The sequence below is a fragment of the Trifolium pratense genome, linkage group LG4, assembly GCF_020283565.1.
Source record: "Trifolium pratense cultivar HEN17-A07 linkage group LG4, ARS_RC_1.1, whole genome shotgun sequence".
Classification (NCBI taxonomy): Eukaryota; Viridiplantae; Streptophyta; class Magnoliopsida; order Fabales; family Fabaceae; genus Trifolium; species Trifolium pratense.
In genome coordinates, this window is record NC_060062.1 from 59,871,915 (window position 1) to 59,888,073 (window position 16,159).

The 16,159-nt window shown below is 29.6% G+C and overlaps 1 protein-coding gene and 1 pseudogene across 1 annotated transcript; both read left to right on the forward strand.

Moving 5' to 3' along the window:
• The first annotated feature begins 318 nt into the window (after positions 1-318).
• LOC123923054 lies at positions 319-833 on the forward strand (annotated as a pseudogene).
• A 2,849-nt stretch (positions 834-3,682) lies between these two features.
• LOC123924552 (probable xyloglucan glycosyltransferase 5) lies at positions 3,683-7,631 on the forward strand. Its single transcript, XM_045977495.1, has 5 exons — positions 3,683-4,858; positions 5,377-5,685; positions 5,770-6,060; positions 6,407-6,520; positions 6,608-7,631. Exons 1-5 carry the CDS (start codon positions 4,115-4,117, stop codon positions 7,241-7,243), a joined length of 2,094 nt encoding a protein of 697 aa, XP_045833451.1. The 5' UTR covers positions 3,683-4,114; the 3' UTR covers positions 7,244-7,631.
• Positions 7,632-16,159: the final 8,528 nt, after the last annotated feature.

The window sequence follows — 16,159 nt, forward strand, 5'->3', positions numbered from 1 at the left end:
CTCACTTTTATTTATGATTAACCTAACCTCAAATTTGCAAAAAAACCTTAACATATAGCGACGCCGTCAATAGGAAAAGAATGAAAGAGAACAAACTCAGTTCTCAAAGTTTTTTCTCGCTTCCTGAAACAAATACAACAATGGTTGCACATCATATAGTAGCAGATTTTTATTTACCCGATGAGTGTTGGGAATGTATCTTCATCAACATTCCTTACTTACCCTGGCTACTTGAATTCTCTCTCTGTCGTCTCAAAACGGTTTCTCTCTTTCTATCTATGATGTAACTAACACACCCTTTCCTCCCTCGCCTCTTCCATGCATAGATTCACCAACCTCACATCCATCAACCTCTCATGCTACATCGTCGGTGACCTCAACGACCTTCTTCACCAAATCTCTCTTTTCCCATTGAAACTTACTTCACTCAGTAGTATCTCCAACAAACATATATAGCATTCCCGCAAATGGTTTGCGAGATTTTTCCTGAAATATTACAACTTTGACTTCTCTAACTTGTTCCGGCATACAAAATATCAATAGTACCGACTTGATCCTCCTTATCGCTGATTGTTTCCCTTTACTTGAAGAACTCGACTTCAGTAACCCCTTAGATTACAACCACCGATTGCTTGATGGGGTAGAGACTCACCAATTGTCATTTTTCTAACTTCGCAAGGTTAATCTCTCTAATCATTGCTACATCAACGACCAATTATTTTTCCACATTTTCAAGAACTGCAAGCTTCTCGAGGAAGGAGGCCATTATGGTTTTTTGTTGTCGTGTAACCAACGATGGTATTGTTAGAATGATTGTAGATAATTATAATTAATTCTTTGACGGGTTTTGTTGTAATGTAAACCCTCAATTAAATTCATTCTCTCAATTTGGCTCAAAATTAATATATGGGTAAGAAAGAGATGAAAGCATCACAATGATTGCTTCCATATTTCCCAATTTGCAGCATCTTGATTTAACCTTTTGCAATCAGATATCTGAAGGTATTTGTGAAGTTTTAAGGAGATCGATGTTGTAAAATCAGGCATTTGAACTTAAACAAGTGCTCAAGAGTGAAGCTACTTGGAATGAACTTTGAAGTTCCCAACCTAGCTAGGTAGGGTGTTGAACTTGTCAAAAACACCGGTTGATGATGAAACACTTTATGTGATCTCAAAGAGTTGTCGTGGACTTTTGCATCTGATATTGCAACATTGTGATGATGTCACAGAGAAGGGAGTGAAGCATGCATGTGGTAGTAAACTGCACCAAACTGAAAGAGATTGATTGATTTTTATGGTTGTAATAAAGCACATTTTGATGTTGTGTGTTATCAAGGCCATCTTTGAGAAAGGTAATAACTACTCCAGCAGGTAGGTAGTTACCCTTTAAGTGACGCGGATAGGGAAGTTCTCTCGCGCGCGTCAAAGATGTTTTGTTTGGTAGCATTCTCAAACTGCTTTGTCGATGTTTAAACTTTGAAATGTAAGAGTTTCTTCTTCTTCTTCTTTTGATTTACTTGTTTGCTAGCTGTCTGAAAATGCTTTAGTGAAGTTTAAACTTTAAACTCTGAAATTTAACTTCTTAATTTAAAGTTAATTTTACTTATAAATGTTATGTTATGAATATGTATTTTTTTTATATAATTTTTTACAAATATGTTTTTAGATTTATATGCAGTACAATTTTAATTTTATTTTTTAATATTTTAACCTTGTGTAGTTATGTTTTTACATTATTTGTAGTTTTCTTTTTATGATTTCTTTTTATTGTAGTTCAGGTTCTTATCACTATAGCCTATGGTATATCGAGTATCAACTCACTATTTTTTCTCTCAATTATTTTAATTTTATTTTTTAATATTTTAACCAAATATTATTATTTTTTTTTTGGTTATTTCATTCAACCCATGCAAGTGAACTTAATTTGTCTACAGATGTAAGAGGATTATTTGGTGCTAACAATAAGTGATGATTTTTATTTTATGTTTATTTAGTTCAAAATAATTTTGGATATTATGAATTTTCAATTTTGAGTTGTATTATCACATTTGATCGACATTCGAATTATACTTTGTTATTATGGTTATATTTTAAATGGAAGTTTTGTAGTATTTTGATGATTTTATGATAACCTTGAAACAAATAAGTAAAGTATTATTTCACTTGCTTTTTCGCTTGACTTGAAAACCGACAAAACAACAGCTAACTGAAATAAAACAAACAAGGAGAGTTTACTAATAAGGTTTTTTTTAGAGAGTTTGGGGGTTTTGCTTGTTGAGGGCTGCGTCAAAAAAAAGGTGACATTTTATGACTAATTTCATTCCAACTCAATTGCTCCCTCAAAATATAAACAAAATTTATTTTTAGGTTAATGTAATATCTAGTCTATAATATAGTATAGACTAAATAATTAGGTTTAAGCTCAGTTTGGTAATGCCAATAAGTTAGTTTTTGTTTTCTAATAAGTTAGCTTGTTGAAATACAAAGTAGCTTATAAGTTTGAACTTATTGTTTGCCGCCACCATTTTGTTGCTTACTAATATTTTGTTAGTTTACTTCTAAGAAAATTCTTCAATGGGCCAAAACCCGTTCCAAAATTTTCACCATTGATGCAAACAACTCATTGTTGGAAAAGGATGTTAAAATTATGTAGTATTGATAAAGATAAGTCAAGAAACTTAAAAATGGTCCTTCTTAATGTCGGTGCATTTCAAAGACTATAAATAAATTGAATTATCTTACTATGTTATATCCTCATTAGACCGAGCTCTCTTACCACTTGTTGTAGATTATAACGGTTTTTATCTAAATATCTTAAATCAAAGAGGAAAATGAAGGAAAATATAATAACTCAAACAAAAATTCAACAAGAAAGAGAAAAGAAATATACAAATTGGGGTTAGATGAATGATACGACCTGAAAAATATTTTATGAAATTTTCTGCGTTAAAAAAGAGAAATTTGAAAAGAGGGAGAGAAACCATCAAAGAAATCGCAATAACAACCTGACCTTTATGGCCCAATTCAATTACCCAATACAAAAAAATTAAATTGGATCAGGCTAATTCATTGGGCTTTGAGCCCACATAGTATCAACTTCGATAATTTTCCTTCCCACCCCTACTTTTATCCCAAAGAAAGTGACCTAAATATCATGCAAGTTATTTGTGCAAAGGGCATGTGAGTTTTGTAAAATTTAAAATATCGATTTAAATTTTTACTAATAAAAAAACCATTCGAAGATACTAAACTCCATTTTTAAAGTTTGCATGTGTATTTCCTTAATTAAGTTTGGGTTAGTCAAAAATTATTTGACCATAAATTGCTATGTTTGACTTCTACTTTTTGTCTTTACCAAAATCTTTGACTTCCTACTTTATATTTTTTGACAAATCTTTGACTTCCTACTGTAATTTTTTTGACATTTATTTTATAATTTATTCTAGTCAAAGAATTCTCAAATTTATTAACCTATATATACATAAACAAAAGAAATTTTCATCTAAAGAATCCAAACAAAATTTGTTAAAGTATAACTTTTTTTTTCTTTGTCTATAAACATATATATAAATAAAAATAACTTTAAATTTAATTTACTTTACTTTCAACCAAATTAGTCAACAAAAAATTACTTTCGGTCAAAATCAATTCATTTAAAATTAATTATTTTCCCATTAAAACCAAACACAAGATTCATCATATTAGAAGGAAGAGGGAGTAGTTGGTTTATAAAGCTAAACTTGTTGAGTTCGTAATCATAGGCACATCACATAAATATTACATTAACCCCTCTTTATAATCTCATTAATATTGCTTCTCTCTCACATTGACTCATACGCAAAAAAAATAACAAAAAAAAAAACACAATAAAAAACAACCTCAAACACACACACACACTCTCTCAGTCAGTGCCTCTCTCTATTCCCCACATTGCTTCATTCTGGGAAGAAAAAAAAAAAAGGTTTTTTCTTCTTTTCTCACAAGATTCCAAATCCACTGGATCTGACACAACACTAACTCCTATGTGTTTCTCTTTAACATTTTCCTTCAATGTTCATCAAATCTTCAACCCCTTTTAAGTATTGGTCTTTTTGAAGTGTTTTGTTTCACAAAAATGTCTCCAAGTATTGATTTTTCCAACTGGGGTTGGTCTAAAAAGTCTTCAAATTCAACTTCAACTTCAAAGAAAGGTAACCCTGTTGTTGTTACTATGGAGAATCCAAATTACTCAGTTCTTGAAATAAATGGTCCTGATTCAGCATTTCAACCAGTTGAGAAAGATAGAACCAAAAATGCTAAACAATTTACATGGGTTTTGTTTCTTAAAGCTCATAAAGCTGTAAATTGTGTTGCTTGGATTGGAAATATTCTTTGTTCTTTGATGAATTCTGTCAAAAAAAGAATATTTTTTGGCACTATGGAAAGTGATGAGAGTGATAAATCTATGAAAGCAAAGTTACTTTTTAGAGTGATTATTGCATTTTTGGTTATGGCTTTGGCATTTCTTTTGTTTGAACTTATTGCTCATTTCAAAGGTTTGTACTATTTTCATAATCATAATTTGCACATTCCACAGACATGGGAGATTAAAGGGTTATTTCATGAGGTTTATGTTAGATGGTTGAGGTTTAGGGTTGATTATATTGCACCGACAATTCAATTCCTTTCAAATTTCTGCATAGTTCTGTTCTTGATTCAATCTGTGGATAGAATGGTTTTGTGTCTTGGTTGCTTTTGGATCAAATACAAAAAGATTAAACCATTGATTGTTGATGGAAATGTTGAACATGATTTGGAAGGTTCTAACCATGGTTATCCTTTGGTACTTGTTCAGATTCCTATGTGCAATGAGAAAGAGGTAACACTTTTCTCTTATTCATGGTTTTTTTTTTTTTTGTACTTTGTTAGTACCTATATACTGTTTTTTATTTTTATTTAAGAAAAAGGAAAAGTTTTTTATTTTTTTTTTGTCGGTGGTGACCTTAATCCAAAACCAATCACTTATCAAGTGGTTCCTTCAAACGTATTATGATGATAATCCATCTGTGCGGTGCCAAAAATTGATTTTGGCTAAAAATGAATTTAATGTAAAGTGATTTATGTTGGAATATATTCGTGTAAAAGTTGGTTAAACAGTGAATTCGAGACTAAAAATCAATTGTAGAGTCAAAAGCTTCAAGTTAGAATCTATTTTTATTACCAAAAAAAAGAAACTATTTTAGAGGTAAAATTGATTTTACTTTTGATTGTCCAAACATGTCAAAATCAGTTACCTACCTGTGCAACCAAACAGTTTTTCTTCCCTTGACTTCATAATGAAATATGCTATGTTTCATTGATTAAGGATCATGATGATGACTTTTGTATTCACTGTAGGTATATGAACAATCTATATCTGCAGTCTGCCAACTTGATTGGCCGAAAGATCGATTGCTCGTCCAAGTTCTGGATGACTCGGATGATGAAAGTATACAGTGGTTGATCAAAGCGGAAGTCGCGAAGTGGAGTCAGAAAGGTGTGAATATCATCTACCGTCATAGGAAGTTTAGAACCGGTTATAAAGCGGGAAATCTCAAGTCTGCAATGAACTGTGATTATGTGAAGGAATACGAGTTTGTAGCAATTTTCGATGCTGATTTCCAACCGTGCCCTGATTTCCTTAAGCAAACTATTCCACATTTTAAGGTGGCTAAATTTGTTTTCATTTCTTGGTAATTCAAAATCTGTTTATCAGTTTCACATTTTCATTTTTCAATTCTTGTTTTGCAGGGAAATCCTGAGTTGGCATTGGTACAAGCTAGGTGGACTTTTGTAAACACGGATGAGAACTTACTCACAAGACTTCAAAACATTAATTTGTGCTTCCACTTCGAGGTTGAACAACAGGTTAATGGGATCTTCCTTAATTTTTTTGGTTTTAATGGAACTGCTGGTGTTTGGAGAATAAAAGCACTCGAAGAATCTGGTGGCTGGCTCGAGCGAACTACTGTCGAAGACATGGATATAGCCGTCCGCGCACATCTGAATGGTTGGAAATTTATCTATCTCAATGATGTAAAGGTAACATTTTTAGCATAAATCGGTTTCTGTGTGTTTGGTTCTGTAGTTAAAAAAATTGATTTTGTAAAATCGACTTTAGTTAAAAGTAGGTTTAAAATCACGTTTGGAGGCAAAATCTACAAATCATAGTTTCAAGTTAGAATCGATTCTAGGCAAAATCATTTCTTATCAAGAACCTCAGAATTACCAAAATCAATTTGAATCGAGAACCTCGAGCATACCAAATCAATTTTTAGTCTTCAGGATCACTTTAGAATGTTAAATATCAATTAAAAACTGTGAAAATGTTAAATTTGAGTTGCAGTTGCAGTTTTGGTCTAAACATTAAGAACGACACTTCTTTCAGGTGCTTTGTGAGCTTCCTGAATCGTATGAAGCCTATAAGAAACAACAACATAGATGGCATTCCGGTCCGATGCAACTCTTTCGTTTGTGCCTTCCAGCAATCATAACCTCTAAGGTTAAGTATTATACTTTCATTGTTTCTGCATTGCACAATTTTCGTAAAAACACATATTCTAAACATGTTGTGGTTGACATGTTGCAGATTGCATTCTGGAAGAAAACAAACCTTATATTTCTATTCTTTCTGCTTAGAAAGTTAATCCTCCCATTCTATTCATTCACTTTATTCTGCATCATTCTTCCATTAACGATGTTTGTACCCGAAGCCGAGCTTCCTATTTGGGTTATTTGTTATATTCCTGTATTCATGTCATTCTTGAACATTCTTCCCGCCCCGAAATCCTTTCCCTTCATCGTACCTTACCTACTGTTTGAGAACACAATGTCGGTAACCAAATTCAACGCCATGGTATCCGGTTTATTCCAGTTAGGAAGTTCGTATGAATGGATTGTGACCAAAAAATCTGGCCGAGCGTCTGAGCCTGACCTATTAGCTGCCGAAGAACGTGAATCAAAGGCAATGAGTCTCCAACTTCATAGAGGAACTTCTGATAGTGGTCTTTCTGAGCTTAATAAGATAAAGGAATTCCGAGAAACCATTCCTCCGAAGAAAACGAACAAGATATATAAGAAAGAGCTTGCACTTGCATTCTTGTTGCTAACAGCTGCAATTAGGAGCCTGTTATCGGCGCAAGGGATGCATTTCTACTACTTATTATTTCAAGGTGTAGCATTCCTCCTTGTAGGTTTGGATTTAATTGGAGAACAAATGAGCTAGAAGATCAGAAAAGGATGTGTAAATTTGAAAATTGATAGTTATACAGTTAAATAATTGAAGAGGCCGACCGATATTGATTGCTGCTAGGCAGTTGCTTTTGGCAGTTATATTCTCAAGGTTCCTGAAAATGACTGGGTAAAATGCTGAAAGCTGGCGCGTGTCAAATCATAAATAAGTTTGTTATTTTTTGAAATGTCTTTATAGAAACTTTTCTGTTTTTTTACCTTTTCTGTTTTTTTTCCCCTTTGATTGTTGTCTACATTACAATAATTTTTATTTTTTCTTTTTCATTTGATCTCTGCCACACCATTGCTACATATCATTGGTTCATTTGTATATTTTGAATGACATATGAGGATTTATTCAAACTCGAATTTTCTGCAGTTAAGATATCACTGCATTCAATAGTTGTGTGATCTCAGCAGTTCAATCTTAATTGGACGGCTAATATACCAACTTGGTAAAACGTGTTTAAAATACGAAGTTGAATGTGAATCTATCCGTTCAATCAAAATCGAAGAATATATATCTAGAATATCATGCCCATAAGGGCGAAAATTAGATAATTTACCGGAAAACCATTCAGTTATTTATGTCTAATCTTATGCACTTTTCACAAATTTGCTTACAAGTCCAAATCACATGTTATAAACTCTCTAAAGCTAACACCATGCAACTTGTGACTCTCTTTTGAAATACTTCACCTACAACATAACATGTTATTGGTATTCTACAACTCCCAACAACCAAATTTGTTCACTTAATGTGAAGGTATGTGCATATGTGTATGGACCCAAGTTTCATTTACATGCCACTATGTACAAAGCATAATCTTTCAAAATCTCTGTCATTATTATGATAGTATTAAACTTGTTTTTTCTCTGTATAATATACCCTTCATTTCTGTTTGATTCCTCCACACATTCTTATAATTGGTGAGAGACATTTAAATATGTTAACCAAGTGATTGATTTGGAATGGTTAAGAAATTTCTCTGATAGATATTTCAAGTAAGAAGTACGTTGAGTTTAAGTGATTAATAAGTCGACTCTAAGGATGAATATTTTGGGAGAATTTGAATAAAGAAACAATTCTTAGTTAGACTTTGATTAATATAACAAAAGTAAATGAAAGATATTTTAATCAAATAATTGAGTTCAAGTGGTTAATAAGTTCTCTCTAAAAAGTGAATTGTTCGAAATAACCTGAATTCAATTTTTTGAAAAAAACAATTAGTAAATTTTACTTAAAATAAGAGATATTTTGTAGGTATTAGAAACATATATTTAATGCATTATCCTATGTTTCAAAAAAATAGGTTATTATGGTTAAGGAGAATGTTAACATGTGCATATATGGCACATGTTAAGGTAGTAAAAATAGAAATTATGTCTTTGAATTTGTGCATTTTAACTTTTCAAGCATTAAATGTCTTGTATCATTAAATGTTAAATTTCAATATTAAGATGCCTTATTATGTGCCCTACATGCACATGTTAACAAGACCCTATGGTTAAAGGTAATCTATTTTGGTTTATTTATGTGACATAATACATTGAGAGCAGTTGAGAATGGTAGAAATATTGTCGGCAGGCAGTGGAGTTTTTAGGGAAAATAGAAAGTACTGAATAAGATTTGGTTCAATAATATGGAATTTGAGCCTTAAATTAATTTATATAAGGATGAAAAATGTAGTAGTGTCCTACATTGGACCCAATTTGTTTAAATTTATACTTTAGGCATACAAAAAATATTTATTATTTTAGGGTATATGCTGCTACAGCAATCCTTGTTTCAATAATGGTAGGACACATAAACAGACACCTCTCAAGGTTTGTGGAACCTACTGCCTCCACAAAGCACTTTCTTTTCTGCTTTTGAAAATACTTTGAGTCCTAAATCCATCATAGGAAATTACTATTTTTTGTACTTTATTAAGAGATTATTGTCTAACTTTCACACGTTCAATCTTAATAAAATTTTATTTTATGTTGTCTTATGGGTTTATATGATCTGTCCACTTTACCAACTAACATTAATATAGTGTATACTTTTACTTTTATGGAGGCACAAAAAAGGTGCATTTCCAATTTGTTTTCATATCATTTCATCTTACTTTATAAAATGCAGTAAAAAATTTACTCAAAATTTTAAAATTGCCTAATGTTTAGAGTTAAGTTCGAACTCAAACCTTATAATTAAATTTTCTAGAAGAAACCGAAATCATTTCATCTAATATGTTATCGAGTGTATTGTTATTACTCTGAATGTTTAAAATATGTAAGCTGATATTGGTTGCTCGAAAGAGCTTTTAAGCTTGCCGCGTGTTCAGGGAGCTGTTGGCACTTGAATTTTGTTACCGTGTTGCGGTCAATCCATTCACCGTTTTTAAACACTAAATGTTTTTGGCAGATGTTTACTTCTCATTTTTTTTGTAATCTAGTTTCGTGGCTGTGCTTGAGATTTTTAGATTTCTGTTATGATAGTTTAGAGCTGGTCTACTAAGTCGATTTTACTGGATAAGGTTTAATTTTCCCGGTCTTTGTAGCTCTCTCCTTTATTTATTTATATTTTCCTTTTGCCTAAAAAAAAGTTTAAAATATGTAAGCAACTGGAACATGGCTTTATTTTCTCCCTTTTCTCGATAAGTAATAAAATATAAAAAGTTTAACTACACCAACTTCTATTTTAAACTAATAATCTTTGACAAAATCAATTGTGCTTAAGATTTGCAAATTTATTAAGTATGTCTCTATTGAGTCATTTGTGAATGTTTAGATTATACTGTATGGAACAAAGAAGGTTTCAAGTAATCAACATAGTGTAACATAAATGATAAATATTTAAGTTTCTTAATCATTTATTCAAAGTTCGATCTTATAGAAAAATCTTAAATAAATATCACGTTTTTAAAATGAATTAATTAATCATAGTCGCATGAAAATAATTTTGTTTATAAAAGAAGCTCTCAAATATATATATATATATATAAAAAATTCAATTTACATTGCTTAAAAGTAATTAAGGAGACACTAGTTGGTGCTTCAAATGATTACCTTACATTTATGTGGAATGTAACAAAGTAGTATGACAATATATCTTATCGAGAATGGTGGCTGAAGACTGAAGTGATCAAAGTCTCCAGCTGTCAGATAAAATTCTAAGTGTTTATGTGAAAGTCAATATGGGAGGTGAATCAGTAAGTGAATGTACTTTCCCTTTGGTCTTAATTACTTACTACTACTACTCGTATATGTCATATTGAAACAAAGTGTTATTTAAGTGAATCTTTGAGAGACATTGACATTCCACTAGGCACTAGATAGATGTTAGTAGTAGTAGTAGTATGTTATTTTCACTACTCATTGAATGACTTCACCTTTTTCAAACACATACATAGATATTGTATGTATCTCACTTATTCACAAATACACGGACCTGGATTCCATGAATTCGTTTTTTTAGTGCATTCATGCAGTCGGACTGTTTGTAGGCGTCAGATCAAGATCGGATGATCATGATTTAAAACTGTATTATTGACTGCATTTGTTTAAACCGTCCGATCGTAATCGAACGGTTATAAAATGACTGCACCAAAAATTCAACTTACTAAATCCATTTCCAACACCCAAATACACATACATAGAAATTTATAAAGATAATTAAAACAAACACACCCTATATAAAAGAAAGAAATGTGGGGTGGGAACAGAAAAATTATGAATTTTATTGCCATATCTTAAGACAAATTGTTTAGGAAAAATTGAGTTCAATTCCTTATGAAAACAATACTTGATCAGATTTTACTTACCTCGTGCGAAAATCTGGATTACCGACCGACCCCTTCTATAAAAACCAGAGAGTTAATAAAATAAAATAAAAAAAGCATAAACAACAGTAAGAACGTGCATGTTTTAAGAAGCTTGTCTATCTGTGATTGACGATTCAGTGGAACAATCATCCATAGTTCCAAAACGATCATTGTTGGACATTACTAGCAAAAGCTACCATAACCATGCAATGCAATCCTTTGGACTCTTCTTTAAAAGTTGTCATCACCCTCTAGGCCATAAAATTGGCAAATGCATTGTCCCTCTCCTTCCATGTATCCTGTTATGCGTAAAATACGATACATTCCACCGACAAATTTCACCTCATCAACTAGTGTATATGAGTTTTGCTAGCTGCTAGATTCTTTATAATTAAAATTTTGTGTTTGGGTTGAGTATCAACTGCTTATTTAGTTATTTTCTAGCATAAATACTTGTATGATTAATTTATTCAATAAACACTTAATTAAATTGTTTATTCAACAAATACTCATCTTCTAAAATAAGTGTTGTTAGACGGATTATACTAATGGCTGCCTGTCGTTGTGAACATAGCTCAATTGATATTAATATCGTATCTATAATATGTAATAAGCCAGACTTATTTCCCTTTCTCTCTCCTCTCCTCATTCAACCTCATTCCTCACATTTAATGTTTCTTTTGCAAAATTTATTTAGTATTACTATAAGTGGACGAAAATTGATTCAACATTTAATAGTGGATTTGTCCAATTACTCATTCCCCTATTCAATTTTGTCCATATCATGTTATCGTTTACTATTATTAAGGATCGCATCAATTTTGACTAATAATATTAATGATAGTTTTTGTATATATGGTAATCTATAATATGAATAAAGTCAAGGTTATTTGTCTTTCTCTCTCATCTTCTCATTCATTTTCAATCCTCATGCATTTGATATTAAATGCTATTATTACAATAATTAATAATTAAATTAATATTTTTAAAAACAATTCATATTTGATTAAAAATTCCCTTATTTTGAAATTAATATATTATTTTCGTGCAAGTTTTTTTATAAAAGTTCTTTTTTTTTTTCAAATATAAATTAAAATAATAATAGATTTTTAAATATTTTATAATAAATTTCGAAATTATTATTATTGTTGTTATTATTTTATTGGAAGGAATTATTATTAATTTTTATATTCTACTATTTTTATTATTATTTTATATTTTATAATGAAATGGAATACATATGTCTTTCATTAATAGTGAATTAATGTGTGTAAAAGTAAAATAATTGTTATCATTAAAAAAAATCGTTATTTTTTAAAATTAGAAAAGGAATCAACATATTTGTTTTTAATGAGTTTAATTGCACATGCCCATTTTTTTCTCTATAAATATGATCTTTGTGTGAGCATTTCATCTCATTCATTTTCTAACTCTTTTCTCTTTCTAACTCATATTTGTTGTGTTTACTTTTATTTTCTTCTTTCTTATATTTTTTTTAATCTTTTGATGATTTTTTCTTCATCTATTTTTTCAGGAATATCAAGAACATCTTGGGATGAGTCACAAAATTGAAAACAATAATGGCATACTGTTAATCTAGATTTTTTGTAGAAAAATATTTCTTATGTAGATGTTAGTGGAAAAAGTGGTTATGAGAAGATGAACAATAAAGTTTTTTGATTCATAATATATTGTTTACTGCACTCCAAACTAACAATTTTGTTGCTAAATATTAATTAATAAAATAATTTATGTAGTATGTATTTTTCTTTTTTTAAAAAATAGAATAAAATAATATATACAGTTCTATTTACTAATTTATAATAAAATAAAACAGGCTTTGTGCTAATGTTGAGTGTTTTTTCATTTTAATACAATATGTTCCTCGGTTTGAAATTGAGGTGATGTATATAACGAGAAATAAAATTGGTAACAAAAAATTGAGATGATTTAGCAAATTATTAATGTGAAGAATTATATACGACATAAAAAAAAATATTATGCTATATATAGTAATATAAATATGATATTGTAGGTGATCATATATAATTGAAAAAAAAATGAATTGAATATCATAAACATATTAAATTGGAAAATAGATGACAACGAATTAAATTAGAATCTATTACTACATTATTTGGGACCATTTTTTCAAAGAAATTTGTACACATGACATTTGTAAAAATGTAAAATGTCAAACTTATTTGCCTTTCTCTCTCCTCTTCTCATTCAATCTCATTCCTCATGCATTTGGCATTTATTGTAATTAATAAAATTAATAACAAAAAAAAATCTGTCCAAGGCACATAAAAATGTGATTGATGAAAGTTAATTTTCTGGTCATAAAGTCGTGGCAATGCACTAATATGTTTTACGTAAATCAACAACTCATTACATTTAAATGCATTAATATTCTTTTCTTTTTTTTCCTTCATAATATGATGTTGACTATCAAAAAATCTCTAAGTAAAATTGAAAAACTAAGAAACAAAAGTATATAACTAAATAATGATTGATAAAAAAAATATAACTAAATAATTTTTTAGAAAATATTACTTCTATTGTATTACTTTTAAATTTTTTAGAAAAATATAACTAAGATGCATTGTTACAGTTTTTTTTTATTTAAAAAAAATCATCTTTTTTAGAAAATTAATCACTTTTAAAAATATTACTTCTATTGTATTACTCACATATTTATTCTTCATATTACTTCCTGATATATCGTCCAGCTCCGTTAATAATATTTATTGGTTTGACCATAAAAGACATGATAATTCAAATAGTTACCGTATTTAGAATTTAGAAATAATAATATAGGGAATACGAATTATTATTTTTTGATAAATAGGCTACGAAATTTTAGTGGTACATCTATTCCTTTTAATTGCTTCAAAAAAAGCTATTCCTTTTAATAGTCAATCGGTAGCAATGCACTATTGAGTTATGGAAGCAAAGTTTTTATATGGATGGGTGTTGAAGCATCCCTTCAGGTAGGAGGTAGGCAACACTTTACGTTATTTGGCAACAAATTATCCAGCCCATTAGCGTATTGATAGCTGGTCTTAAAATGTTGTATGTATTTAATATGATTTTTATTGTTCTTTTCTTTTCTCTTTTGATAATAAAACGCTGCAATTTATTTGATGATTTATAGTTGTACCATTAATACTAATAATATGCAAAATTGGACGTTATTAAAAACATTCTATAATCAAATAAGCGATGCAACATTCTATTAATAGCTCTACAGAAAATTCACATCGTTAAAGAATATTATTTTTATCGCAAACATTAATTTTATTATATTTTTATAGTACCGTAAAAATAATATCCAAAACAATGTTTTATATTGGATTTAACCATTTATTATATTTTATTCGCGGATGAATAGAAAGACTATGAAAATAATGAATTAAGACCAAGATAGTTGCGATTGAACTTGACAGAATCAATGATATTCTTTTCTTAGAGTGGATTAAATTTATTTGATTAGGTTAAGATTATTTTCTGTATCAATTTTTTATTTATTTAGAGAAGACCAATAATAAAGAGGAGGAAGAGAATACAATTATTTTAAGACATTTATACGGGATTTTAAGACATTCTCCTTTTTTTTATTATTAATTTTCCTATTTTCCTATTTTTTATTTTTTTTATTTGTTATATTTTTTATCGTGGTTATATACTTTTATTTTAAGACATTTATATGGGATTTTATACTTTTACTTATATATTAATACATGGACCTATTTTTTTGTATTTTTACGTGGCCTGTGTTTTTTTATTTTTTTATTTATATATGACCTATTTGTTTTTTTATTTATGTGAGACTTTTGCACATGTATTATTTTGAGGATATACACGCATCTGGCGGTTGAACTATTAATTATCAGAGAATTCTTCCCCTAAGAACAAGATGGTAAATACCAAGCACGGGTAAAAATGCGATTAAAAAATATCATCTTAAGATTAAATTTTTTATAATTAAAAAGAGTTTAACGAATATGCTCTGTCGGTGTAAATTAATTTTGCATTGACATCTAATAGGAATCTAAAAAATTTCCATGTCATATAATTGAAATGGGATGTAGTGGAATGATTTGGTGAAATACATGGTTAAAATTGATTAACAGTATAAAATTAGTTTAAAAAAATGCGATTAAGGGAATTTTGTCATGTGCTTGGCACGAGTCCGAATACTAGGTGAAGGCAACTGTTCTGGTGGATTTTTCGTTTGAGTGTCATGCTTTTCTTATCTTCTTAAAAGACCGAGAGTGAAGAATAATGTTAGGTTTACGAGTATAGCCGAAAAAGGTTGTGGTGAATTGGTAGGGACAAATGCATGTTTTATGAGAAGATTTTTCTATTGTATTCTTTAATTACCTTTATCATTTATGTTTTTCTATTGTGTAGGAAAGTATTACTGAACATTTTGTTATTGTTAGTTTAAACTTCACTCAAAACTTCATTGTAGAATGAAAAGGCTTTTATACCATAGTAATGAGTAATAAATAATGTTATTATTGGCTAAAAACTATTGCGTTATATTTCTCTTCTCTACTATAGTAATGTTATGTTTCTCTGATTTTAAGTATATATGCATATTGTTGTATTGTTAACAATATGGATATAATCATGTTGTACACTTCACTACAATTCTAATTTTTTTTCCCCATACCATAGCATATAATTCAGTTTCAGATTTTTTTCTCCTGATTGTTTTGCACTTCAAGATTTGGTGATGCAAAAATCCTTGAGGTGATTAGTACAATCTATATAGACAACTGAGTTATTTGAAACGTTGATGTGGAATGTGGATAGAGTATCTCAATAGTCCTCTTTTTTTTTCTTTATTTTTCTTAAGACAGTTACTCAATAATCTCATATAATTTGTTTCTCTTGAACTGTTTGTATAAAAATTATGTTCAAGAGATATCATATCTGTGGAGGTTGACCATCTCCTTCCACCTTTCTACCTCCTTCAAGAATACAAGTGTAAGAGGAGGGATGAAATTAATAATATATAATAAATTAAAAAAACAAGAGAAAAAGTATTAGAGAAATAGGCACAAATTAGTAAAGGAGAAAGTGGGACAAAATTG